Source organism: Poromitra crassiceps (genome assembly GCF_964638095.1).
Source record: "Poromitra crassiceps genome assembly, chromosome: 3".
Taxonomy (NCBI): Eukaryota; Metazoa; Chordata; class Actinopteri; order Beryciformes; family Melamphaidae; genus Poromitra; species Poromitra crassiceps.
In genome coordinates, this window is record NC_139625.1 from 66,459,253 (window position 1) to 66,485,603 (window position 26,351).

The 26,351-nt window shown below is 43.1% G+C and overlaps 1 protein-coding gene across 2 annotated transcripts in view; it reads left to right on the top strand.

Annotated features, from left to right (window-relative positions):
- Window positions 1-8,134: 8,134 nt before the first annotated feature.
- The window catches only part of LOC310774360 (uncharacterized protein), a 49,522-nt gene continuing 31,305 nt past the window's right edge, over window positions 8,135-26,351 (top strand). For both annotated transcript variants that reach the window (XM_083634423.1, XM_083634424.1), the window contains exons 1-14: window positions 8,135-8,378; window positions 8,523-8,689; window positions 10,519-11,093; window positions 16,177-16,197; window positions 17,679-17,741; window positions 18,536-18,589; window positions 18,705-18,749; window positions 19,786-19,812; window positions 20,284-20,328; window positions 20,632-20,676; window positions 20,829-20,882; window positions 22,888-22,956; window positions 23,094-23,162; window positions 23,322-23,390. In XM_083634423.1, the coding sequence (XP_083490549.1) occupies window positions 8,539-8,689; window positions 10,519-11,093; window positions 16,177-16,197; window positions 17,679-17,741; window positions 18,536-18,589; window positions 18,705-18,749; window positions 19,786-19,812; window positions 20,284-20,328; window positions 20,632-20,676; window positions 20,829-20,882; window positions 22,888-22,956; window positions 23,094-23,162; window positions 23,322-23,390 (1,287 nt within the window). In that variant the 5' untranslated portion in view covers window positions 8,135-8,378; window positions 8,523-8,538. The remainder of the gene's footprint in view (window positions 8,379-8,522; window positions 8,690-10,518; window positions 11,094-16,176; window positions 16,198-17,678; window positions 17,742-18,535; window positions 18,590-18,704; window positions 18,750-19,785; window positions 19,813-20,283; window positions 20,329-20,631; window positions 20,677-20,828; window positions 20,883-22,887; window positions 22,957-23,093; window positions 23,163-23,321; window positions 23,391-26,351) is intronic.

The window sequence follows — 26,351 nt, forward strand, 5'->3', positions numbered from 1 at the left end:
TGTCAAATACGCCGAATTTAAAATGCCGAGTTTAATTGTATGTTTAATAAGGAATATGTTATTTGCACCTGTATGTCAAATACGCAGAATTTAAAATGTTTAAGCACGTCTAAAGTATGCACCCGACACGTGCACCTATGTGCAGTGAATATGCCACTGTCTCTGACTTGTCTTATCACTATACTGCCTTATGCTTGTTGTGTCTCTTGTGTTTTTGCACCCATATGCCCTGTTATATTTGTTATATTTGTACTATTTGCACTATGTTGTAAACGGAGTCCACAGCACAAGAATTTCACACGTGATACTTGTACCATGGAGTGACAATAAAAATCTTGAATCTTGAATCTTGAATCTTGAAGCATTTCTATTCAAAGAGCCTGAACAAACAATGTTTTATGGTAGAATATTGTATTTACATAACATATACACAATACATAATATTTACATAATATTGTATTTACAGTCAATAATTATTTCAGTGCTTTAGCCCCTTCAGGCTGTGTGTGGAATGGATTGGAACCCATATTAAACATTCCAAAGATGGTTTAGTCTGGTTGATAACACGTTCCTTCTGTGTAGTCCCCCCCCCCCCCCGAGGCAAGACATTTTCTCAAATTCCCATTTTGCTGTTTGCTTTTGTTCTCTCAATAGAAAAACATACCATCTATTTCATTTATCAACCGCAAAAGAGAATGGAGTTTGGAGAATCAACATGCATACAATAATCCATTTACAAATGTCAAAGGTAGTAATCTATTATTACAGTATGTAATCATATATTTTCCCTCAATCTAAATGGAAAACACTCCACATAGGGGTGGGCAATTATTTTTCATGGGGGGCCACATGAGAAACCCAGATTGTTGCCGGGGGCCGAACAAATATTGTCATGCCGTAACCCATGGATGGGTAACTTTGATGATAGAGAGGGCCACAAAAAATGTCCTCGATACCAGGTTTTGCTGAGGGCCGAACGGCGCCAGCGTGAAAAATTTGGTGCATTTGAAGCCATGTTTAGAGGAATAACTCATTTTAAATTAACAGTTGTGATGTCATTATTCAGTCTTAACCACCAATATTTCATCCTTTTCTCACTCACTCCTATGTCACCACCTGCTCTCAGGGCTTGAAATTAACTTTTTTGACCACCTGCCAATATGGCTGCTAGATTTTAAAGTTACCAGCCAATTAGAATTTCCACTAGCCAAAATGTTTTTCTTGAAATAAATCAGAATATGAGTGGGTTAATTTAAGCATAAGTATCAGTAAGTGGCCCGGGATGATCAAAGCCTGTGTTGAGGGTCACACGAACAAAAATGCAGTCTTGAAGCTAAATAAATCCAAAACCAATGAGTTAAAGCAGCTACGAGCAACTTTTTCGATTGTTATTAAACAGTCTAAATTTAATATCAATGCATCACATCTTACCTCTAATAGTAGACGAGACCAACGCAGAGTAGTCTCGCTTGAACCCCGAGTGAATCGGCCAGTGTTAGTCTGTCTGTGGCCAGGGCAGATCAGGAAGTGAAATTAAACGGTTTGCAGCAGCCACTTCGGCCATAACCACAAAATAACTTCCAAAAAACCTGTTAGAATATAACGAGAGATGTTTGCGAGAGTATGCGTGGCGTTCACATTGTTCATGCTATGTTGCTAGGCAGCGCGAACGGGTGAAGGCAGGCAGCTGCGTTTCACTTCCGGGTTTCACTTCCGCGTTTATCCGGTCCGGCGGTAAGGAGAGAGAGAGAGAGAGCCCCCTGTTGACGCGAGTTTAGACAGACACAGACTTAATAATCATCTAAGGGAGCAATCTCCAATTCACACGGCTTTGGTCTCAGCTACTATTATAGGTAAGATGTGATGCATCAATATTGTAATTATACTGTTTAATAACAATCAAAAAAGTTGCTCGTAGCTGCTTTAATTATTTAAATTTCTAATTCAATGTAGCCTTTTAGTCATAAAGATTATTGAAAGATATTCCATATTCTAGACTGAAATGCTATAACAGAAGTGGAGTATTGGCCAGAATGACATACATTTGGACACTTATTCAGCGGGTATCTTGCATGTTGCGTTCAGGTGCACTGTGTAAAAAAAAAAAAAAAAAAAAAAATTGCAATTCCATCGCGGGCCACACAGGTGGCGCCCGCGGGCCGCATCCGGCCCGCGGGCCGTAGTTTGCCCATGTATGACATAGAAGAAGTGATCGATCAAAACCTCATAAAATTCAGACCTCACAGCGTATCACATATAGCCTTGCTATTCCTTTGAATGTGAATGTGATATTTTTTTAAGCGACTTTCCTCCCCCTAAAAGCGACCCATATACGTTGTTTGTACAACCAGCTTATTACAACCTATAGTTACGTTTTTAAAGCGACCTCTAGTGGTCGTGTAAATAATAAACATTTTGTGGAAAGTAGGGTCTTGTGGTCGTGGATGGCCATGATCAAACCATTTCCCTTAACCAAGTTTTAGTGCCTAACATAACCCATTTTCAAAGCAAATATGCTATGTATTTGCTTCGAAAATTATGTCTAATAATTTTACATTATTATTCATAACGTGGTGAATGCACAAGTCACAACATAAGAATAAGAATGTTTTGGCACTGTTGGAATGTATATTTGGTGACTTAGAGGGGGTAGGCTAGCCGTTCTGCAGACTACCAGTCATTGTGCTAAGCTAACTAACAGTAGGAGGGTCGCGTGACTCGCATCGCTATTTTCTACTGCACGCACATAGAGAAGAGAAGGCCATCTATCTTCTCGTCTTACTATCGGGAATATGGCAAATTGGCCAATCTCCCAAAATGTTGGAGTGTTCCTTTAACCAAACTTGTTTTAATTGCCTAGATTTAACCAAAGTGGTTTTAATTGCCTAGACTTAACCAAAGTGGTTTTAATTGCCTAAATTGAACCAAAGTGATTTTAATTGCCTAAATGTAACCAAAGTGGTTTTAATTGCCTAAATTGAACCAAAGTGGTTTTAATTGCCTAAATGTAACCAAAGTGGTTTTAATTGCCTAAATTGAACCAAAGTGATTTTAATTGCCTAAATGTAACCAAAGTGGTTTTAATTGCCTAGACTTAACCAAAGTGGTTTTAATTGCCTAAATTGAACCAAAGTGATTTTATTTGCCTAGATTTAACCAAAGTGGTTTTAATTGCCTAGATTTAACCAAAGTGATTTTAATTGCCTAGATTTAACCAAAGTGGTTTTAATTGACTAGATTTAACCAAAGTGGTTTTATTTGCCTAGATTTAACCAAAGTGGTTTTAATTGCCTAGATTTAACCAAAGTGATTTTAATTGCCTAGATTTAACCAAAGTGGTTTTAATTGCCTAAATGTAACCAAAGTGGTTTTAATTGCCTAAATTGAACCAAAGTGATTTTAATTGCCTAAATGTAACCAAAGTGGTTTTAATTGCCTAAATGTAACCATTAACCAGCCATTGGGATGTAATTAAATTTGTGGTGAAGGAACGTTTTCAAATTGGTCAAGGTCATGTTGATTTCACATATTAGGGCTGACGTTGGAAAGGCTCCTGTGTGTCATGGGTAGGAAGTAGGAACAAACGACCTCTGTGGTCATTTGGGTTTCAAACACATACTGACGTTTTGTAATGTTTTGCAAAGAGGTTAATTGATTCAACAAGCCTTGGCTTCACTGTGACCCGCAGATGACTATCTGTATGCATACATGCATCTGTTCTAGTGTGTCTGTGAAAACATAACTGACTCTGATGAAGACAAAGTAGTGTCAAAACGTTTGTCTGTGGCTGTAAATCAATCCGTGTGCTTTTGTTTTCTGAAAACATTGTGCATACCTGAATCAAGCATCACTCCATGCCAGGAAGAGACATCTGATGAAGGATGGTTGTGAATGCTTTCTATTGCTGGGTTCTTGTGGTGAACAGAGTTGTTGGTGGCTGATTGTATGCACAAGGCTGATTTTGAGCAACTCAGTGCCAACACTCCCAGTTAAAGGAACCAAAAGATCCAAGGTTAAAAATATACTAGAAAATATATTTGAACATTTCTCAGTAAAAAAAAAGTTCCTATGTACAGCTCACCACCAAAAAAGTTGTCATGCATCATTTGCTTCAAGTGTTTAATGTGCAGAAGGAAAATAACCTACCGTACTTGCAATGTGAATGTGTTTGGCTGCTGTTACTGTAAGCTACAGTGATGGTGGGGCTAACTGAGTTTGTGACGACCCTCCCGCTCTCCTGGCCCTGTCTTGCAGGAGCCTGGTGTTGGGGTCGTTGATGGTAGTCTCTCCCCAGACTCAAATATTACGTTGTATCAGCGTAAAAACTCTCATGGGTCTGGCGTTGAGACTAGGCTGATGGGTGCACCTGGGCCCGGAAGACCTTCAGACTGCGTCGTGTCCGTCTCATGTCCTGTAGCAAGAGTTTCCACATCTGCAGCCATGCATGAAGTCAGTAGGCTACAAGTTGTGACCGCTGCTGAGCAAAACAGAGCAAGGCATGGAGCAAAACAGAGCGCGGAAATCATATGGCCTAGACTAGAGGGTCTAATCCAGCAGAAGCCGCAGCAATTCCCACTTCCAGACATCTGCGCACGCACGCGTCCGCACAGTTGACAGTTGACATTTGATTTGTTTATTTAGACGGGACAGTGCAAAATTAATGGACACAAAGAACATAATCAGAGTGTAAAAATTGCCGGATTTAGCACGAGACTCGAGCACGAGGCTCGAACACGTTGCACATGGCACAAGGCTAATTTCCATCCGTAGTCCCCAAAACAAACAGGACATACGTGGACATACCTACATACAATACAATACACACAAACAATACATACATACATACATATGCAGCCGGCAGTAATGGTTTCTAAATATACTCAGATTTGCAACATGAAACATGAAACATTATTACTGCACACACACACACACACACACACACACACACACACACACACACACACACACACACACACACACACACACACACACACACACACACACACACACCGTTAGCCAAACCCTCCTAAATGTTTTCCAGACCCAAAGAATGTCCCACCTGCCCCATGTGTGCTGCAGTGCTGTATATTGTCACTGTCAACTTTTTGCAAGACTCCACTGCACTTGGGCTTTCTTGACAGCAGCTGACCAGACACGTTCCATGCAGATGATGCAGCACCTCGTGAAGAAACAATCCAGCTTCCAAAACATGTTTTCTAAAGCACTTCAAAGGTAAAGAGGATGCTTTCACAGGGCAAGGTTTCAGCACTTTGACACAGACGGCCTGCTGATTGTATAGTAAAGGCTTATGGAGCTACAGTAGACCCAGGTCAAATAGCATTTGCACATGCCTTCTTAGGTACCAGATGGCTGTGGTTTGCCACATAGGACAATAAAATATGTGCCTGCAACATTCACAGGAAAATGTTTGAAAGTCATTCTTAACAGACCTTTTCTGCGATTGACAGCTTACTGAAAACTATCTGAATCGTGCTGAATATGCAAAATGTTACCCAGTTCTGTGGTATAGCTGTCATCTTTGCTTTAGATCACACCGGTATGGAAGCTTGTTGAGACATATACAGTATATCTGTAGTTCCCCCCCCCCCCCTGGCGTAACCTTACAGAATGCAAGTGCGTGTTAGAGAGGAATAATTGATGTGTCACTCATGTTGTCTTCAGCGCTGTAACTATAAGGAACATGCATTATCTTGTAAAAACAGTGGTTAAGCTAAATGTCACAGGAAAGATACCTGGAAGGGCTTGGGGATATCAAAGACGTATTGTGGTGGCTTCAGCATGTCATAAAGAGGAAGACTCACACTTTTTTTCATGCCAAACACCTTTCCCAGGAATAGATTTTGTGACGATACATCCATATGGCTAAAGTGGTAAAACGTGTCGTTAATTAACAGCGAGGATGTGAACACATCCGCTCTCTCTCCTCATTTAGGGGGGATTAAATTCATTGATGTGAACTCATCAAGTGAGCGTCAGTCTATTCCTGGGTAGTTTTAGTGGCGCTGTGGTCTCTACTGTGGAAAACCCCATGGGAGATTCAATGCACAATTGAAATGTTTTGTAAAATGGTAAACAGATGGGCTTAAGTGTGATGATAGCTATTCAGCTCCTCACTTCAGATGTCTCTCAGCTATTGTTGTGAACACATCAGGACGGCATCTAAAGCAAAGGTGTTTCGTTTTTTTTGGGTCATAAAGCGCATACTGTACTGTATCGTCTTTCTTTCTTTCTTTCTTTCTTTCTTTCTTTCTTTCTTTCTTTCTTTCATAAAGCACACATCTGGGTTTCAAATAGTCCACTGCACGTGCTTCATTTTAATTGTCCTGCCAATTTATTGCAGAAACTACGATTTCTTGTCATTTGTTTCCCTGAAAATTCACACTTTTCCCCTGGAGGCATACCCAGATTTTATGAATGAAGAAGACTTCAGAACTCTGTCTCCTACTGTAGTTTTGCCATGTTGTAGTTTTGCCATGTTGTGCATTATGGGGGAAAAATATGAAGTTTAAACTAGAATAGATAATAGCTCACCAAAGCAGCTTTTCAAGCTGAAGGGGTGGGAGACTCCTCAATACAAACTATCTTTCTATCTTTCAGGGTAGCATTCTTCAGTGACAGGTTCACCTTTCCTTGCTTTGAGGAATACAGTAGGCTATAAAAGCATGCACCGTCATCCTGTTGCAGAGTTATGTGATTCATCTCCAGCTTTTACAGCTGGAGATGAAGAGTGTTTCATGGGGCTTTGGGCTCCTATGATCCAGATCTGGGCTCTTACATGGGAATAATACGAATAAGGAGTTCTGACACATTTCTGGGTCCCAAAAAGGACAAACGCCAGCTTTAAATATGACCTGATTTTGAACAGTGCATGTTCCTATTTAGACTTATAAAAAAAGTCTATAGCTTTTCACATCTGGGTTTGAAGAGAGCTTGACCAGAAAAGAGACTTAATTGGTTTTGTGTGAAATTACAAAATCTGGCTTTGAATGTCCAAAATCTAAGGTCAGAATTAGATTGGAGAACAGTTTATTATTATTGTTGTTGTTGTTGTTGTTGTTGTTGTTGTTGTTGTTGTTATTAATAATTAGTATTTATTGCACATAGTAGAATCAACAACAAAAGAATGGAAATAAGTGGTCAAAAAGATTGTGCATGTAGAGACAAGAAACCCTAGTGGGCTTATACTGTACGAGCTCTCTTACCTAAGGAATTATTGTACACTAATATTTACAACAATTACATCAAAGCATGCAATATAAACACAACAAGACGAGATAAAAGATTCTTCTTGTGTGCCATACAGCCATACACAAAGCTGCACTTTGGTAGATGTGTCCAAAGTCAGTCAACAGCCATGCTGATAATAATTCAATGACATTCCATTCAGTGATGTGGAAAAGGTCCACCGAAGAAAACAAAAGCATTTCCAGTCCTAAATCAAAGGATGAAATGTGTCTTTTATATTTCATATTCTGCTATCAAAGGACCAGTGGCAACGGTCTCTGGCTTCAGGGAATTTGTTTACAGTGAAACATGCCTGGCGGAGTGTGTTTTCATAGATTGATCATGGTGTACTGCCTTTGCAAGGTGTGTTGCCTCAAGGTATCAATCTGCTCACCATCCCCATCCAACTATCTCGATTGTTCGGAGGGTGAGGCATCTGTGCAGCCCAACAAAAAGATAGTTAAAGGGTAAACCTGGAGCTCGCCCGGTTCCCTGTAAGATTAGTATTTAATCTACACAGGCACCAGACAAGAACTGACATGGCCCTCTTACCTGATTTCAACCAGTTGTCCTGGTGAAAAGGACAATAGCCCAGGGCACTCCTTTCTCTCCATGTTTTAAATGGCAAAGCTAACAAAATAGAAATGACATTCCTTAAACAAACATCTTTTGCTCTGTAAGTAGTTCCACCCTCCAATTTTGCACAGCACAGCACCTTGATGAAGGATTTCTCCAGAGTGTGTTACTGTCTCCCTCCCTCCTCCCAGCACCCCCACCCCACCCCCTCCCTAAATGGGAGTGAGTGAGTTTGAAAGAGGGCCGGTCCTTCTGTCATTTATTGTGCCTTAGGATGGCTTGAATTTGAGCTAACTAAACTCAGAGAGTCTAATGTGAGCCAGAATACAGTCCAAACCTTTGCCAACTCACCCCTGCTGCACTTGCTGGAGTCCCTGGATGGTACCTACATTACTTGGCCTGCAAGACTCAACACTAAGACCCGGTGCAGGAGGACGCACAGCTTGATGCTCAGGACGTGGATACCTTAGTCTGAACACAGAATCGACCTTCCTGCACATTCTTTCTGAATCTTTTCAGCTGAGCACATTGGAGAGCTGAGTCAGCAGCCCTGCATCGTGAGTTGCATGTTTGATGGCCTCAGAGTTTCACTCCTGCATGCTTGTTACGGCTTGTTATATGAGCGTGTGTGAGTTTTTGTGAAGGTATTAAAATGCAATGACCTCTCTGAGATGCTCTCTCTTTTTCCTCCTCTCTCTCAGGCCAGTAGTGGCTGTGATGTCCCCCTCATTGCCGTGGTTGTTGCTCCTGTGTGGACTTCAGGGTCTCTGGGCGCAGGACTATGATGAAGACTATGCGGAAGAGGTGGTGACCCCCAAAAGGAGGAGCAAACTATATCCCAAAAAAATTGTATCCCAAAATGCCAAAGGTAAGTCCAAGGGAGCTGTCCTAACCCATATTTGGAGATGTGTCACTTATTGTGTCACTTGATGTGGTGTCATTTCCCATTGTGGGGACACCAGAGAATCAGTTAGTCCAGCCATTCCCAGCAGTGGGCCAGGGCCCACTGGTGGGTCGTGAAGGTATTGCAAGTGGGCTGCCAAATCATTTGCAAAACATGATCTTTGTGGAATTTGTTTAATGATTATTATTATTATGTATGAGAATGCATTTCTCCATTGTTGAAACATAGTTATTTAATTTGTAATCAAGTATTTGTTAATTAGCCTATTGCAGACAGCCCCTCAGTTTCTGATTTCTGTGTGGTGCTGATGGACAGCTCCTTTTATCGTTAATGCCGTTTATGGTCGGATGTGGGCCGTGAACATTTTTGATATTTTCAAGTGGGCAATGAGTCAGAAAAGGTTGGGAACCACTGAGTGAGTCAGTTCTGTCTTCTTGTTGTCTGAGGTAAAGTTGTGTGGAAGTTGTGGCACTTGTTTTATTTAGACAGTGTAAAAGTCTTCATCACTGGACAAAGAAAAAAAGGTGCTGCTACAGGTTAAAAGAAATGCAACATGACTTTTTGCCTAGAGGATGTAATCCACTTAGATTGATCAGATCTCCCAGGTTTTTCAGAGCCATCTATCTATCTCCTGTGTGACTGGTTTGTGCTCCGTTAGCAAAATGTTTTATTCGCAGAGAATTCTGTTTCCCCAGGCACATTTTCACTATGACATTACCCTGTGAAGATTAATGTGATTTATCCTCAGCCTTTATTAGATCCATGCCCCCTCCACCGCTGCTGAAGGTTGGTGCGGTGAGTTAAGTTACTGCTATCCCTGTGCAAAATGAGATGTCAGATTCATGAAGTTATCTTAACCCATTCTTCATGGAATGACATCAGTCCTGGCCCTACCTGCGGCTTAAATAAATCACCTTAACCTATTTTTAAACTGAAACCTTTACTTTCTCCCAGGACAGACTCGTCAAGGTTTGTCTTTTTTGTCCATCTAAGCCACAGAGTAGTGTAGTACTCGTGAAAATCCACTTTATATTTAGCTGGACATAAAAATAATGACTGATAATCGCTGCTTTGGAAAGGCATTGACACCCAGCCTGCCAATAGCCGAGGGCAAAATGCTGCATATCGTTAACTTTTGCAGCGTGTGGAGTCTGGTGCATTGACACATTCTGGATCTGTGCCTAGCTACTTGCATACCACCCAACAACAGCTAAGAAACAACAGGAAGAATGGCTGTGGCAATTCTCTAGCTAATGGGGATCCTAATAAACTATAAACTATACATGTAAATGTCTAAGGATAAAAGGCCAGCTGTCGTGGTATACAGTTCTAGTAAACAGCTGTTTGTTCCTCTTTGCTCTGAGCAGTTACTAATGAGGACTCTAGTAATCTGAGCCAGTTTGAGATGTGCAATAACGTTATAGCTAAAGCTTCCAGTGTTTATTGGTCCATGAAACCGCCTGGTCCAAATTATGTCATAATGACACTATCACCGTCACTATCATTATTACCAAATGACATCACAACATCACAATGATGTCATTTGGCATCAAATGTCATTTGGCATTTGGTCCAGGAAGTTGAACGGGGAGCTCTCGGTCCAAGCAAGATGGAAGGAATTTAAACATTGTTCATTTGGCAAATGAACAATGTTTAATATACAAATTACATAATACTACTGATTTTGTAATCATACAAAGCTGGTTGAAAATCAGCAAAGTGGCCCTTTAATGTCCAGTACCATAGCCTAGTTAATAGATCAATTTCAACATCTAAGTCCTCTTTCTTCCCAGCGCTCGTAGATGAGGACTGTGGTTTAGAGCTAGCCTTTCTGATCGACAGCTCCGAGAGCGCCAAGGACAACCATGCCCAGGAGAAGCGCTTCTCCGCTGACGTGATGGACCGCCTGCAGGGCTTGCGCCTGCAGAACGGCCGCGGCCTCACCTCGCGAGCTGCCCTGCTCCAGTACAGCAGCCATGTCATCATCGAGCAGACCTTCAAACAGTGGAGGGGCGCCGAGGACTTCAAGGCCCGAATTGCGCCTATGGTCTACATCGGTCACGGCACCTGGATTACCTACGCCATCACCAACCTGACCCGTATCTACCTAGAGGAGTCGGGTCCCGGCAGCATCAAAGTGGCCATCCTGCTTTACGACGGCCAGTCTCACCCCAGGAACCCAGATATATTTTCGGCCGTGGCAGACGCCAAGAACCAGGGCGTCCGTTTCTTCACCATCGGCATCACGCCCGAGGCCAACGAGCCCTCCAACATAGCCCAGCTGCGGCAAATTGCTAGCGCGCCGGCCTCGCGTTTCCTTCACAATCTGCAGGACAGAGGCGTCGTGGACAAGGTCATCAAAGAGATTGTGAGTAAAAATTTTACTTACTTCCATTTGTGTCAATTTGGATGCATGCCAGAATGTAGAAGGTGAACTTAGTCATAAAGGTCTGTTCAGGTCTGTTCCAGTTCTTCCAGTGATCAATGGCCATCTGAAATGGACACATGTCTACTATAGCCTATATAAGCATACCGGTATTTCAAATGAAATTAGAACTCTTCTTCTGTATCTCATTTAAAATAATCCAAATTCCACCTGCAGGATTCCTGACATGCTTGGAAATCGCATGTAGGCTCCAGAAATGAATTTTCATTAGAGAGAGATCAAAGAAAATTAGTATGCTATTTTCAGCATACGCAACATGCATCTCCTGCTGATCTCCTGCTGAGACTTGCATATAAGTTCTCTATAAACTAAAGACCCCGTTTGGTACTTAAGTACCTATAACATTTTCTGAAATTGCATGCTTGACAATTGCTGATTACCGGCGGCCAAGAACTTATAACAGATGAAATCTTTAAAAATGCCAAAAAGCAGACAGGCTTGAGCCAAATGAATCACATATTAATGATTTTGACTTCTGTACAAGCCAACAAGCACTTGATCTCTGCTGTCTTTGACAACTGCCACTGCTGTGATTTCTTGAGTTATTGCATCCCTGATGTACTGTATCTGCTCCCATAGTAACAGGCCTAGCCTCTGCTGTGCTGTCCCATAGTAACAGGCCTAGCCTCTGCTGTCCCACAGTAACAGGCCTAGCCTCTGCTGGCCCATAGTAACAGGCCTAGCCTCTGCTGTCCCACAGTCACAGGCCTAGCCTCTGCTGTGCTGTCCCATAGTAACAGGCCTAGCCTCTGCTGTGTCCCATAGTAACAGGCCTAGCCTCTGCTGTGCTGCCCCAAAGTAACAGGCCTAGCCTCTGCTGTGCTGTCCCATAGTAACAGGCCTAGCCTCTGCTGTGCTGTCCCATAGTAACAGGCCTAGCCTCTGCTGTGCTGTCCCATAGTAACAGGCCTAGCCTCTGCTGTCCCACAGTAACAGGCCTAGCCTCTGCTGGCCCATAGTAACAGGCCTAGCCTCTGCTGTCCCACAGTCACAGGCCTAGCCTCTGCTGTGCTGTCCCATAGTAACAGGCCTAGCCTCTGCTGTGTCCCATAGTAACAGGCCTAGCCTCTGCTGTGCTGTCCCATAGTAACAGGCCTAGCCTCTGCTGTGCTGTCCCATAGTAACAGGCCTAGCCTCTGCTGTGCTGTCCCATAGTAACAGGCCTAGCCTCTGCTGTGTCCTATAGTAACAGGCCTAGCCTCTGCTGTGCTGTCCTATAGTAACAGGCCTAGCCTCTGCTGTGCTGTCCCATAGTAACAGGCCTAGCCTCTGTTGTGCTGTCCCATAGTAACAGGCCTAGCCTCTGCTGTGCTGTCCCATAGTAACAGGCCTAGCCTCTGCTGTGCTGTCCCATAGTAACAGGCCTAGCCTCTGCTGTGCTGTCCCGTAGTAACAGGCCTAGCCTCTGCTGTGCTGTCCCATAGTAACAGGCCTAGCCTCTGCTGTGCTGTCCCGTAGTAACAGGCCTAGCCTCTGCTGTGCTGTCCCGTAGTAACAGGCCTAGCCTCTGCTGTGCTGTCCCATAGTAACAGGCCTAGCCTCTGCTGTGCTGTCCCATAGTAACAGGCCTAGCCTCTGCTGTGCTGTCCCATAGTAACAGGCCTACCCTCTGCTGTGCTGTCCCATAGTAACAGGCCTAGCCTCTGCTGTGCTGTCCCATAGTAACAGGCCTACCCTCTGCTGTGCTGTCCCATAGTAACAGGCCTAGCCTCTGCTGTGCTGTCCCATAGTAACAGGCCTAGCCTCTGCTGTGCTGTCCCATAGTAACAGGCCTAGCCTCTGCTGTGCTGTCCCATAGAAACAGGCCTAGCCTCTGCTGTGCTGTCCCATAGTAACAGGCCTAGCCTCTGCTGTGCTGTCCCATAGAAACAGGCCTAGCCTCTGCTGTGCTGTCCCATAGTAACAGGCCTAGCCTCTGCTGTGCTGTCCCATAGTAACAGGCCTAGCCTCTGCTGTCAGTAACTGCAAAATGAGAATCACTGAGATCCACAAATGTCAGTTTTGGACTGGCCTCCATGGCTGGGCCCTCTGGTGCGGCTTTCTGTGAAACACTCGTCTCTATGTTCAATTGTTTATGTGGACTTGAGTGATTGGAGTTATTTTTTCATACAGCCTTGATGCATTTCCACTAAGATAATTAGGACATGTGTTGCACAGCAACATTCTGAGGCACAACCATCGGTTTTGAGATCTGTTGACTATAACATCTGCTCTTCATTAAAACTCTCTGTGGAAACATCTGATGGAGTAGAAGGAACCCAGCAAGATCATACACGCACGCTACATCCTTCCACCGCTCCACTGTTGACACATGTGGTACACATCCAAATGTAATAAAGATAACTTGCTGTATAGATATTAACACCAAAGCATTGACTTCATTACCCAGACTCCCGTTGCATTTAGCTTGACAGGCGGCATCGAGGTGGCATGCAAGCGCCCAATAGAAGCCAGTCTCTACAATGAGACTTTCATCCCTCGCTGCCCTGGTACAGGCAGCATCTGTATGTCATAACATGTACGTCTGTCCCAGCTGAGAGACTGCCTTTTATCTCTCCTATGCCTCTGTCTCTATAAGAATGAACAGACTGTCTGTGGTGGCTTCAGAACCCCCCCCCGCCCCAGCACAAAGGAAATATAGAATATACCCTATGCTTAGAGAGGCTATTTCACTGACCAATACATGTGGTTTGCATTTAATCTCAGTAGAATTTCACATTGTCTACTTGTGTAGAGAATGCGGCCGCTTTCATGTCGAGTGCAAAGCAATCCACAGAGGTGAAAAACAACATGTGAGTGTCTGTTAACGTTACAAGAGGACGTTGAGGATGTGAGTCCATCAAAGCCCCGCCCCACAGCATCAGGTGGAGGAGGTTGAAGGCCATGTGGCAAATGGGAGCCCTGTCCACGAGCGAGATGGCTTAAATAGGTGTTTGAATAGCAGGTGTTTGCGGTTCCCTCGCTATTCTGCCAAGCGTTTAGGGCCCAGAGTTAAAAGAAGAGCTCAGCATTTTGCAGTTGGATCTCTTAATTCACCTCGCCGAGCCTGGTTTGAATCTATAGGTGAAAGGTTATACAGTAGATTTGTCCTGTTGAAAAACATAGTATCGGTATATATTTTTTGGAAAAATATGAGTTGCTCACAGATAGTCAATATGGTTTTAGAAAGAATCGATCAACCTCAATGGCGTTAATGGATCTTGTAGAAGAACTAACAAGTACAATTGATAATAAGAAGTTTGCATTAGGCATATTTATAGATCTGAAGAAAGCATTTGATACAATTGATCATGACATTCTGTTACAAAAACTGGAATGGTTTGGGATCAGAGGGGTAGGGCTACATTGGTTAAAAAGCTATATAGAAAATAGACAACAATTTGTACAGATAGGGGAATATAGGTCTTCACTTTCAGACATCACCTGTGGTGTGCCGCAAGGGTCAATTCTAGGACCAAAATTATTTTTGCTGTACATAAATGATATATGTAATGTTTCCAATATACTCAAATGTGTTATTTTTGCTGATGATACAAATGTCTTCTGTGCAGGGGAGAATCTTCAAAAGTTGTTGGAGGTTGTCTCAGCCGAATTGGGCAAGCTGAAGTTGTGGTTTGATGCAAATAAGTTATCTTTGAATATAAAAAAAAACAAATTCATGGTTTTTGGAAATCGTAACATACATTTGAAGGCACCGGTGGAATTAAAAATAGATAGTGTTAGTTTAGAAAGAGTATATGAGAACATATTCCTGGGCGTCATAATCGACCACAACTTCAGCTGGAAACCCCTTGTCAGCTATGTCAGGTCCAAATTAGCAAGGAGTGTGGGGTTACTGGGTAAAACGAGGCACGTTCTGAACCATAAATCACTGTATACACTGTACTGCACTCTCATTCTACCATATCTAATCTACTGTGTGGAGGTGTGGGGAAATACCTACAAGAGCACACTTCAGACAATAAGCACCATGCAAAAAAGAGCAATTAGAATAGTGAACAATGTAGGCTATTATGAACACACCAATGACTTATTTTTAAAGTCACAGACATTGAAATTTAGGGATCTAGTGGATTTCAAAACTGCACAAATAGTGTTTAAAGCAACACAAAATCTACTGCCAAACAACATCCAAAAAATGTTCAATGATAGAGAAGGGGGATATAACTTAAGAGGGAGATTTAATTTAAAACAGCCGATTGTGCACACCACTAAGAAAAGCATGTGCATTTCTGTCTGTGGAGTGAAGTTGTGGAATGGTTTACCGGAGGAGTTAAAGGAAAGCAAAAATATTGTTCATTTTAAGAGAAAGTTGAAACACTTTATACTGGAGAAATATAGAACTGATGGTTAACTGTCTTTCGATGATGTATACGGTAGTTCAAATGCTAAAAATGTATATATGACGTATAGATCAAATGCTTAAAAAAAAAAAAAAAAAAAAATTGCTTGCTGTTTTTGTTAATTTGTTCGTTTGTTTTTTTGTAATTAGACCATATGGAAAGTTTGTAATTTATAAGATGAACTGGGTTAGGGCATTTACAAGCTTATAGCTTCAGCCCTAACCTTTTCGGCCAGCATCGTATGTTTGTTTTGTTTCGCATGTTTTTTTTTTTTTTTTTTTTTTGTGATGTGGCGCGAAATAAACTTTATTCATTCATTCATTCATATATGGTCACAAACTAGACTGCATTGCAAAAACAGTGAAAATTATCTAACCCCATTGGCAGATCCCCCCCCCCCCACAACACACACACACACACACACACACACACACACACACACACACACACACACACACACACACACACACACACACTAAGAAAGTTACAATTTTAGGACTCAATATGCAGTAATAGACGACTTGTTAAGATGAAGATTTTTTCCCAGTGTAACAGCACACACACATTGCAAGACCTTCATCATCGCCATGCAATGTTTTGAGCAACTTCTTTGAGCATTATTTGACAGTAATGTTGACCTTCTTCTGTTTCTCGCTCCACAGACCGAGCTGGCGGATGAGGGGGTAAGTCTCAGCTCTGTGGCCTTTTCACAAATGTCTTGACGTGAGGTGTCTCAACGGCCCATCTAAGTCCCTCTGTTACTCCCTTGTGTCTCAACGGCCCATCTAAGTCCCTCTGTTACTCCCTTGTGTCTCAATGGCCCATCTAAGTCCCTCTGTTACTCCCTTGTGTCTCAACTGCCCATCTAAGTCCCTCTGTTACTCCCTTGTGTGTCAACGGCCCATCTAAGTCCCTCTGTTACTCCCTTGTGTGGCAACGGCCCATCTAAGTCCCTCTGTTACTCCCTTGTGTCTCAACAGCCCATCTAAGTCCCTCTGTTACTCCCTTGTGTCTCAACAGCCCATCTAAGCCCCTCTGTTACTCCCTTGTGTCTCAACGGCCCATCTAAGTCCCTCTGTTACTCCCTTGTGTCTCAATGGCCCATCTAAGTCCCTCTGTTACTCCCTTGTGTCTCAATGGCCCATCTAAGTCCCTCTGTTACTCCCTTGTGTCTCAACTGCCCATCTAAGTCCCTCTGTTACTCCCTTGTGTGTCAACGGCCCATCTAAGTCCCTCTGTTACTCCCTTGTGTGGCAACGGCCCATCTAAGTCCCTCTGTTACTCCCTTGTGTCTCAACAGCCCATCTAAGTCCCTCTGTTACTCCCTTGTGTCTCAACAGCCCATCTAAGCCCCTCTGTTACTCCCTTGTGTCTCAACGGCCCATCTAAGTCCCTCTGTTACTCCCTTGTGTCTCAACAGCCCATCTAAGTCCCTCTGTTACTCCCTTGTGTCTCAACAGCCCATCTAAGTCCCTCTGTTACTCCCTTGTGTCTCAACAGCCCATCTAAGCCCCTCTGTTACTCCCTTGTGTCTCAACAGCCCATCTAAGTCCCTCTGTTACTCCCTTGTGTCTCAACAGCCCATCTAAGCCCCTCTGTTACTCCCTTGTGTCTCAATGGCCCATCTAAGTCCCTCTGTTACTCCCTTTTGTCTCAATGGCCCATCTAAGCCCCTCTGTTACTCCCTTGTGTCTCAACGGCCCATCTAAGTCCCTCTGTTACTCCCTTGTGTCTCAATGGCCCATCTAAGCCCCTCTGTTACTCGTGTCTCAATGGCCCATAAGTCCCTCTGTTACTACATTGTGTCTCAACAGCCCATAAGCCCCTCTGTTACTCCCTTGTGTCTCAACGGCCCATAAGTCCCTCTGTTACTCCCTTGTGTCTCAACGGCCCATCTAAGCCCCTCTGTTACTCGTGTCTCAATGGCCCATAAGTCCCTCTGTTACTACATTGTGTCTCAACAGCCCATAAGCCCCTCTGTTACTCCCTTGTGTCTCAACGGCCCATCTAACTCCCTCTATTACTCCCTTGTGTCTCAACAGCCCATCTAACTCCCTCTGTTACTCCCTTGTGTCTGCAGTGTGCCCATCTAAGCCCCTCTGTTACTCCCTTGTGTCTGCAGTGTGCCCATCTAAGCCCCTCTGTTACTCCCTTGTGTCTGCAGTGTGCCCTGGCCCAGAGCGTGTGCGCATGTGAGAAGGGTGAGCGGGGACCCAACGGCCCGGCCGTGAGTATCCCCAGCTTCAGGCCCACTCAGCTGCACTCAATAAGATCGCATCTCTCTTTGAAAGTCACATGTATTCTTCTGATACCCCTAACAGACGATTACTCCCAAAATGGCTCTTTTGAAGTGTTGTAGAGTACGGCGCAAACCGACAAAGGCGCCCTTGATACTAACAGGGTTGATAATTGCAGGGTTTTTTGAAGGGGGGGTTAGTAAATTGTGCGGTTTGTGAAGCTGTATTTCCCCGGAGCAGTGAGAGTGGAATGCCTCACATTCCTCCCCCAGTTTATTGTGAACAGGCCTAAGCAGATATTTTACACGGGAAATTAGTGTAATCACGTCTCTTGAAAGAATTCGTCACTCGGGATTGTCTGAGGACACGAGCGTGCAAAGCTACGATGTCACGCATTCAGCGAGCCGTCACCTGCCAGCGCCATGTTGGATTTGAACCCTTCTTTTATTAGGAACGTCAGCCACAATTGGCCACAGCTGCTTTGATGTATTTTGCACAGGATGAAGCAGAGTACGGTAATTACCCCATAAAGCTAATGTGCCAAACAAAAGCTGTTTCTTACATCACAGACAGCCGGCAGACGCTGATAAAGATATCAGACAGAGAGCAAGAAAGAGAGAGAGGGAGATAGAGAGACAGACAGACAGACAGACAGACAGACAGACAGACAGAGAAATACTCACACTCATGCAACACTCAACGCAACTTGAAGCTGCCTCTGATCATCTCAGACATAACTTCCTTTATCCATGATCACATGTTGCTTTCAAAATCTTGGCTACAGGGCAAGAAGGGTCGTCCAGGAGAGGATGGAAGCCCCGGTGTGAAAGGAGGGAAGGTACTGCACGCTCCTTTAATGTTTACATAATATAATATCCATAAACCCACTAGCAATGCTTGATTTGGTACTTTACTCTTATATCCTGGTCATAATAAACTCACTTTTTCCTCAGGGTGAGAGCGGGCTCAGTGGACTTCCAGGTCGAGAAGGAGCAGAGGTGAGCAAATTGATTTCTGTCCTGCAGAGGTGTGACCAAGTCAACTTTGCTCGCGTCCCAACTCCAAGTCAGTCCCAAGTCTTGAGGGACAAGTCTCAAGTCAAGACCCAAGTCTAATGTAGATTAGTTACCAAGTCAAGTCCATGTCTTAGATGTCAAGTCTCGTCTAAATGTAGAACAGCAAGTCAGCTCAGTGGCCTTGTGGTTTGAGTGTCCGCCCTGAGACTGGGAGGTTGTGAGTTCGATCCCCGGCCGAGTTATACCAAAGACTATAAAAATGGGACCCATTGCCTCCCTGCTTGGCACTCAGCATCAAAGGGTTGGAATTGGGGGGTTAGATCACCAAAAATGATTCCCGAGCGCGGCACTGCTGCTGCTCACCGCTCCCCCAGGTGATGGGTCAAATGCGGAGAACAAATTTCGCACACTCAGGTGTGTGACAATCGTTGGGACTTTACCTTTACCTTAAGTCAAGTCAGAACAAATCAAGAGTCCAGTATCAGTTTAATACCTTGAAGAAAATTAATATCTAGAATTGTAATAGACTTTTCAGTGCAATAGGGTTTTAGGATAACAACTTGGTAAGAGCATCATGATTTTGGGTTAGGGTTAGGGTTACTATGACTATTTCTATGATTAGCTTCATCTTCAACAAATTCAATTATTCCAGACAAATTCAGAAAACAACTTTGAATCTAAGTCATGCGTTTACACAAACACAAGGTGTTTTGTCAAGATGTCAAAAACCATAGTCATGAAAGTCAAGTCCCAAGACACTAGAACCCAAGTCAGATCAAGTCGCAGGCAATTGAAATTGTGACTCAAATCTGACTTGAGGCCAAGTCATGTGACTCGAGTCCGTACCTCTGCTATCTTGTGAAAAAGCTAATGTTGAATGATAATTGATGAAGTTACCAAGTTCATAATGTTTTCAATTGGTGCCACATGTGAAAAGAGAGAAGTCTTGTTCTGTGTGGCAATGTCTTGTTTGTGGTCTGTCTCCTCTTGTCTTACCAAGTCTCTGTTTTGTACACAGGGGAAGTCAGGCTACAAAGGAGAGAAGGTATTGTATGGATCCTACTGTAAAGCCCATCAGTGTTTCCCTATGTTTTGTCAGAGTACCGGGTTCTCACTGTCCTGGGAATTCTGGAAAAATCAGAGAAATTGGGGAATTATGTTTCCCAGACATGACTAAGTAAAACAATGCATGTCCAGAAAGGCTTTGGGAATATCATCCCCTTCCCGACCCAGCTGTCCCCATGTATCTCTAATTACCTTTGAAGGAATATAACCCAAAATGTCTTGATTGCATAAAGTCACAGGTCAGAGTTCTTACAAGCCAACACAAGACCTGGAATTATTCAAATCCATTATTCAATGTAAAAAAGTAACAACAGACGTTGACGTTTTTAAAATCACCCTATGTATCATGACATAGTTGTGGAAAGATCATGGCATTTGATGAGTAAGATAGACCCTGAAAGTATCATGTAAAGAGGAAACACTTAACTACTGTCTTTTTTCTTTTTTACAGGGAGAGAGAGGGGAATGTGGCACACCTGGAATTAAGGGAGACAGAGTACGTTGCCCTTTCATTTTCTAATAACTTAAAACCACGTACAGTATCATTATTCCTGAACTCAGCTTACCTTCTTTTTTATTGGTGAAATAGAAGTTCAGTCTTTATGAGCTGATAAGAATTTTATTTTAGCCATAAGGTAAGTACCTGCTGGAGTTCATACTCTACTTTTATTTACCACACTATCACTGATCCTAACACAACCGCAGTATGGTGAAAGTATTCAATATGGATGGCTATGGACAGACAGAGTGGTCTGTGAATTTTAGGCCTCGTCGTTGACCAACTTCTATTCTTTACCAGGGTCCTGAGGGCCCAGTCGGTACCAGGGGAAACCGAGGAGTGCAGGTGAGTTGCCAGTACATTTGTCTTTATTTCATATCATCAATAAAACATTGCCATCGAACTCTCTAACATGTCATGTTAAGAGACTGTCTGATCCTTGTTAATATTGTGCTATTTTGTAGGCTAATACCCGTCTGTATTTATTCACATTTCAGGGTTTGCCTGGTCCACTTGGCGACATTGGACCTGAAGGTCCTATGGGGAAAAAAGTAAGTATTCCTCGCTCTTTATAGGCTACTTTTGAAATGATTGCATTCATTGTTCTAAAAACTCTGAGACCTCTAGCAACTGTTAAAGCCCCCCCTCCAGTGTATTTTGTCATTTTTAAGATATTTCATATTTTTCTGAGTCATGTCCTGACATTGTTGATGAGCCACATTCTTTGCCAAATATTTTGTTGTCAAAATTTTAATTTTGTGCTCAAGATACAAAATTTAAGTTAGTTCTTAAATTTCTTTCGATTACATAATGGAACTATAGTCAAATATAATGTCAACTCGATTCTGAGGACGAGCTAGCATGTTAACTAGTTACTGTAGCTAGCTGTTCTACATTAGCTAAGCCCGTGCTGCCTGCTGCTGTACTAAGCTACGTCAAGCTCAAAATACCACTGATGTGACTGAAACACTAGCTTATTAGTGACTATAGCGAGTAACATTGGGCTACGAGTCACGCTAATTTTAATGGTGCCACCCCTTTTGAAATCTGTCACCCGGTTGTTGAGAACTCAGCAATGCGGCTATTCCTTGCGGCTAAGCTGCAGAGGGAATACTGTTTCCAGCATACTGTAACGTGCTGTTATTTCCGGGTGTAGCTTACGCAAGTAGCGTAGCACAGAATCAGATGACACTGACTGGAGGGGGCTTTAAGAACAAAAGGAAGCTGAGAAAGAAGTAAATTGAATTTTCTCGTCTGACCGGTTCCTCCTTTATGTGCGGGTGAACTCACTGTGCCAGACATTGACCTTTCCCCTTCTGCAGTACAAATGCATTGATCAAAGTGACCCTGAGTCAATGCATGCTGTGTTATGGATGCATAAAGTCTTTCTCCAGTGCATTGGGTCTGGTTCAAATTATGTCCGTTTCATAGCTGTAGCAAAGGGTGTCTGTGTCAATGGATGTATCAACACAAGGAAAATGTTGAACTTGTTACCTGAGGAGTGGCAGAGGTGAAAAATGAAATGTTGCTGTGTACATGTAACATATTAAAGTGTTTTATCCTTTCCAGAAGGGAAATGTTCCGTTCTCTCACATGATCAAACATTACACTCACGGAGCTGACATTTGAAATGCGTTTAGATTAAATCAATTGATCACAGGCATAAATCTTCACAAATATGGCCACATATGCATTGAACAATCATTTTGTGAATTATTGCCCATCGCCGCTCAAATATTTTAAACCCCTCTGAAGGACATCGTCTGTTATTACCTTGTCAGCCTATTTGTCTGTTCCCTGTGTTATAGCTGCCAATTCTGCCATGAGCACACACTCCCCAACAAGTGTTCCCTCCTTAATTATTTTGGAAGAATGTTCTTGTCGATTGTCTGACTGTCATCCTATATCAACTGAATAGCAGACTAATGTCTGGCTTTAAACATCGTCCCAACTTGCCTGAAAGGGCGAAGGAGAAAAAAAACTACCGGTATGCACCCACGAACAAGGCGACGCCCTCTTTAGCACCTAGCATCCTCCTGCTGCACACCGCGGCTGTGATTTACGGCCGCTATGTGTATGAGTGCATTCTTTACCAATAAACTTTTGACTGAGGGAATTTTTTTCAGAACCCCCCAAAGTACATGCATGGACCTCTTGAAAGGAACTGAGTAGTAGAGGCATAGTGTAAGGAGAGAGAGAATGTATAAGGCTTGGATTTACATGGATAAGAATTATTTCTGTAATTCCAATGTTGCTTTGGCAATATAAACATTTGTTCTTTCATGCCAATAAAGCGCATTTGAATTGAATTGAATTGATTTGAGAGAAAGAGAGAGAGAGAGAGAGAGAGAGAGGGAGAGAGAGAGAGGAGTAGGAAGAAACAGATAAGAGGAAATCAAAGAGAGTTCTCGTCTTGGTCATCAGAAGAAATGGCTGATTTGAGTCAGGTCCAAATGGGCCTTTATTGGACCAAGGAATCAGACTAATCAAGTGTTGTTGTTGTGTTTTTGCCTGTGTGTGTATTTGCGCGTGTCTGTCCCCGCCTGTCTTTTATAGGGGGAACGGGGACTTCTTGGGCCACCTGGAATACAAGGGGAAACAGGGATTGGCCTTCCGGGACCCAAGGTGAACTCTACCACCCCGCTGTTATGGAAAATGAAGTCATGAGAACATCACTTTCCACCTGCTGCTGCTGCTGCTGCTGTCTCACCCTCTCCCTCTCTCTCTCTCTCCATCTCTCTCTCCCCCCTCTCTCTCTACAGGGAGACATGGGTTTCCAGGGGCGAGGGGGGCCTCCGGGAGCTCCCGGGCTCGGGGAACCTGGACCACCAGTGAGTATAAGCCGTGCCAGCACAGGCACAACACACTGAGGGGTTTTCCGCCCGCTCAGTTAACGCCCCGTTAACGCCCCGTTAACATGAAAGATTACGCATAAAAAGTTTGGGTGTTCCTACAAGGGTGCATCATTAACAGCTATCTGTCTCATTTAGGGGCCTCAAGGGCCACAGGGGGGCCAAGGGGAGAAAGGACCCCTAGGAGAGGGTCTCCCAGGATCGAAGGTGAGTTCGCGTTAATGCGTATTTGTATGTCTCACGAGCTCAGAGTTTTTCCGGGGTAAGATCATACACTCGAGCTAAAAGCTTTGAACCCTCTTGACCCCATTTCATGCATTCATTTCCAATTGGCCTACCTACCCACTGATCTGCGTACAAAGGCTCCGTCTGGTCTCCAGATCCCAGGATGTAATGACAGGAAACTGACAACATGTAAGATGTTGGAGGAGACTGGAACACAACGCAGAAGTTCCATAAATCCACGTATGGTACATTACCTCATCGAGTGCGATGTGGTTGGATGGTGGAGAACATGCCGGTGCAGAGTAGAGAGACGTAAGCCTAAGATAATACAGGCAAATACCCAGGACACCTTGAGACACGACGGAGTGAGTCAGCCTGTGTAAGACAGCAAGGAAAGTATGAGTCCATCCCCGCATCTGTGTCTTCTCAGGTTGGACGCACACATGCATGCAGGCATACATAGTCTCTCTCTCTCTTTCTCTCTGATGCACACTCACACAGGTGCATACAGTACCCCCCCCCCCCCCCCCCCCCCCACACACACACACACACACACACACACACACACACACATGCACACGCAGACACAGCAAAGAAGAGTAGATTTGTTCCCTGGTACAAAATATGGATGATACAGTATTTTGCTTGTCTTCCTCTCCTTGATTTGAAAGAAGCGTAACAGCATACAAAACATTGTATCCGTAGACAATGCAATGACATGCCGGTGTTATGCCAGATTCTGCATCCCTGGCGAGAATTGCATCCCCACCTCATTTTGGGCTGTTTTGACTAAAAACAGGGGGATGCAAATCTCAGCATGTACAAACCGCCGAGATTTGCATCACCCTGTTTTTAAGCACGAGTCGGCCCAAAATATGGTGAAATAACATTCATAAACTATAGACGTCAGATGATTTCTTATCATTGATGAACACCCACAAAGAAGATAGGCCTATTATATCATTTTAAACAGTATGTTGCTGTAGAAATCATTACAATGTGCTCTCGGGTGGTGGGGATGCAATTATTGCCAGGGATGCAGAATTCGGATGCAATTCTCGCCGGGGATGCAGAATTTGGCATATCACCTGGATTTCATTCAGTAGGCATCCTAATGCACAAAATCGTCAGTATGAACTCAGAGAGCGTAAAAAATCAAAACGCACACACACACAACCGAACACATGATCCTCCAGGCTTCGCACGGTGGATATAATCAGACCTTTCATTGTTCTGAGAGATCTAGATAAGCCCAGTTAAATGAAGTTAAGTTTGTGGAATGCGTTGAACTAAAAAACGAATAACCTTTGTCTGTGTTGCAACACCATCAGAGGGGCTGCGATAACAGTAATTCAGCTGAAATGCTTAATTTTTCCACTTCCCCGCATATTCATCCCATTTATCATTTGATGCCGTGCCTTGGAAAGGGGGACAGCCGGTTTCAACCGCTAAGCAGCGAGAGGAGGTGTATCTCCGACTGTTCAAGATCGGCCTCGAGGGCACTCATTTTCTCCCCAGCAGATTGACCGCGGATTGGCAGATGGCAGCCTCGTTCCGAACGGCGTTCTTCACATGACAAGTCCCGACAAGCTCCAGAGTCATCCTTTTCCACATCATTAGCACCTTGGCTTGTGTGGCAGATCATGGTGTTATGACAATGAATCTAGTTTATAATGCTGGTCTGGCAGATCAGATCATGGTGTTATGACAATGAATCTAGTTTATAATGCTGCTATGGCAGATCAGATCATGGTGTTATGACAATGAATCTAGTTTATAATGCTGCTATGGCAGATCAGATCATGGTGTTATGACAATTAATCTAGTTTATAATGCTGCTATGGCAGATCAGATCATGGTGTTATGACAATTAATCTAGTTCATAATGCTATTATGGCAGATCAGATCATGGTGTTATGACAATGAATCTAGTTTATAATGCTGGTATGGCAGATCAGATCATGGTGTTATGACAATGAATCTAGTTTATAATGCTGGTATGGCAGATCAGATCATGGTGTTATGACAATGTATCTAGTTTATAATTCTGGTATGGCAGATCAGATCATGGTGTTATGACAATGAATCAATCTAGTTTATAATGCTGGTATTAAATGGCAGATCAGATCATGGTGTTATGACAATGAATCTAGATTATATTGCTGGTATTAAATGGCAGATCAGATCATAGTGTTATGACAATGAATCTAGTTTATAATGCTGGTATGGCAGATCAGATCATGGTCTTATGACAATGAATCTAGTTTATAATGCTGCTATGGCAGATCAGATCATGGTGTTATGACAATGAATCTAGTTTATAATGCTGGTATGACAGATCAGATCATGGTGTTATGACAATGAATCTAGTTTATAATGCTGCTATGGCAGATCAGATCATGGTGTTATGACAATGAATCTAGTTTATAATGCTGGTATGACAGATCAGATCATGGTGTTATGACAATGCATCTAGTTTATAATGCTGGTCTGGCAGATCAGATCATGGTGTTATGACAATGAATCTAGTTTATAATGCTGGTATGGCAGATCAGATCATGGTGTTATGACAATGAATCTAGTTTATAATACTGGTATGGCAGATCAGATCATGGTGTTATGACAATTAATCTAGTTTATAATGCTGGTATGGCAGATCAGATCATGGTGTTATGGCAATTAATCTAGTTCATAATGCTGGTATGGCAGATCAGATCATGGTGTTATGACAATTAATCTAGTTTATAATGCTGGTATGGCAGATCAGATCATGGTGTTATGACAATGAATCTAGTTTATAATGCTGGTATGGCAGATCAGATCATGGTGTTATGACACTGAATCTAGTTCATAATGCTGGTATGGCAGATCAGATCATGGTGTTATGACAATGTATCTAGTTTATAATGCTGGTATGCAGATCAGATCATGGTGTTATGACAA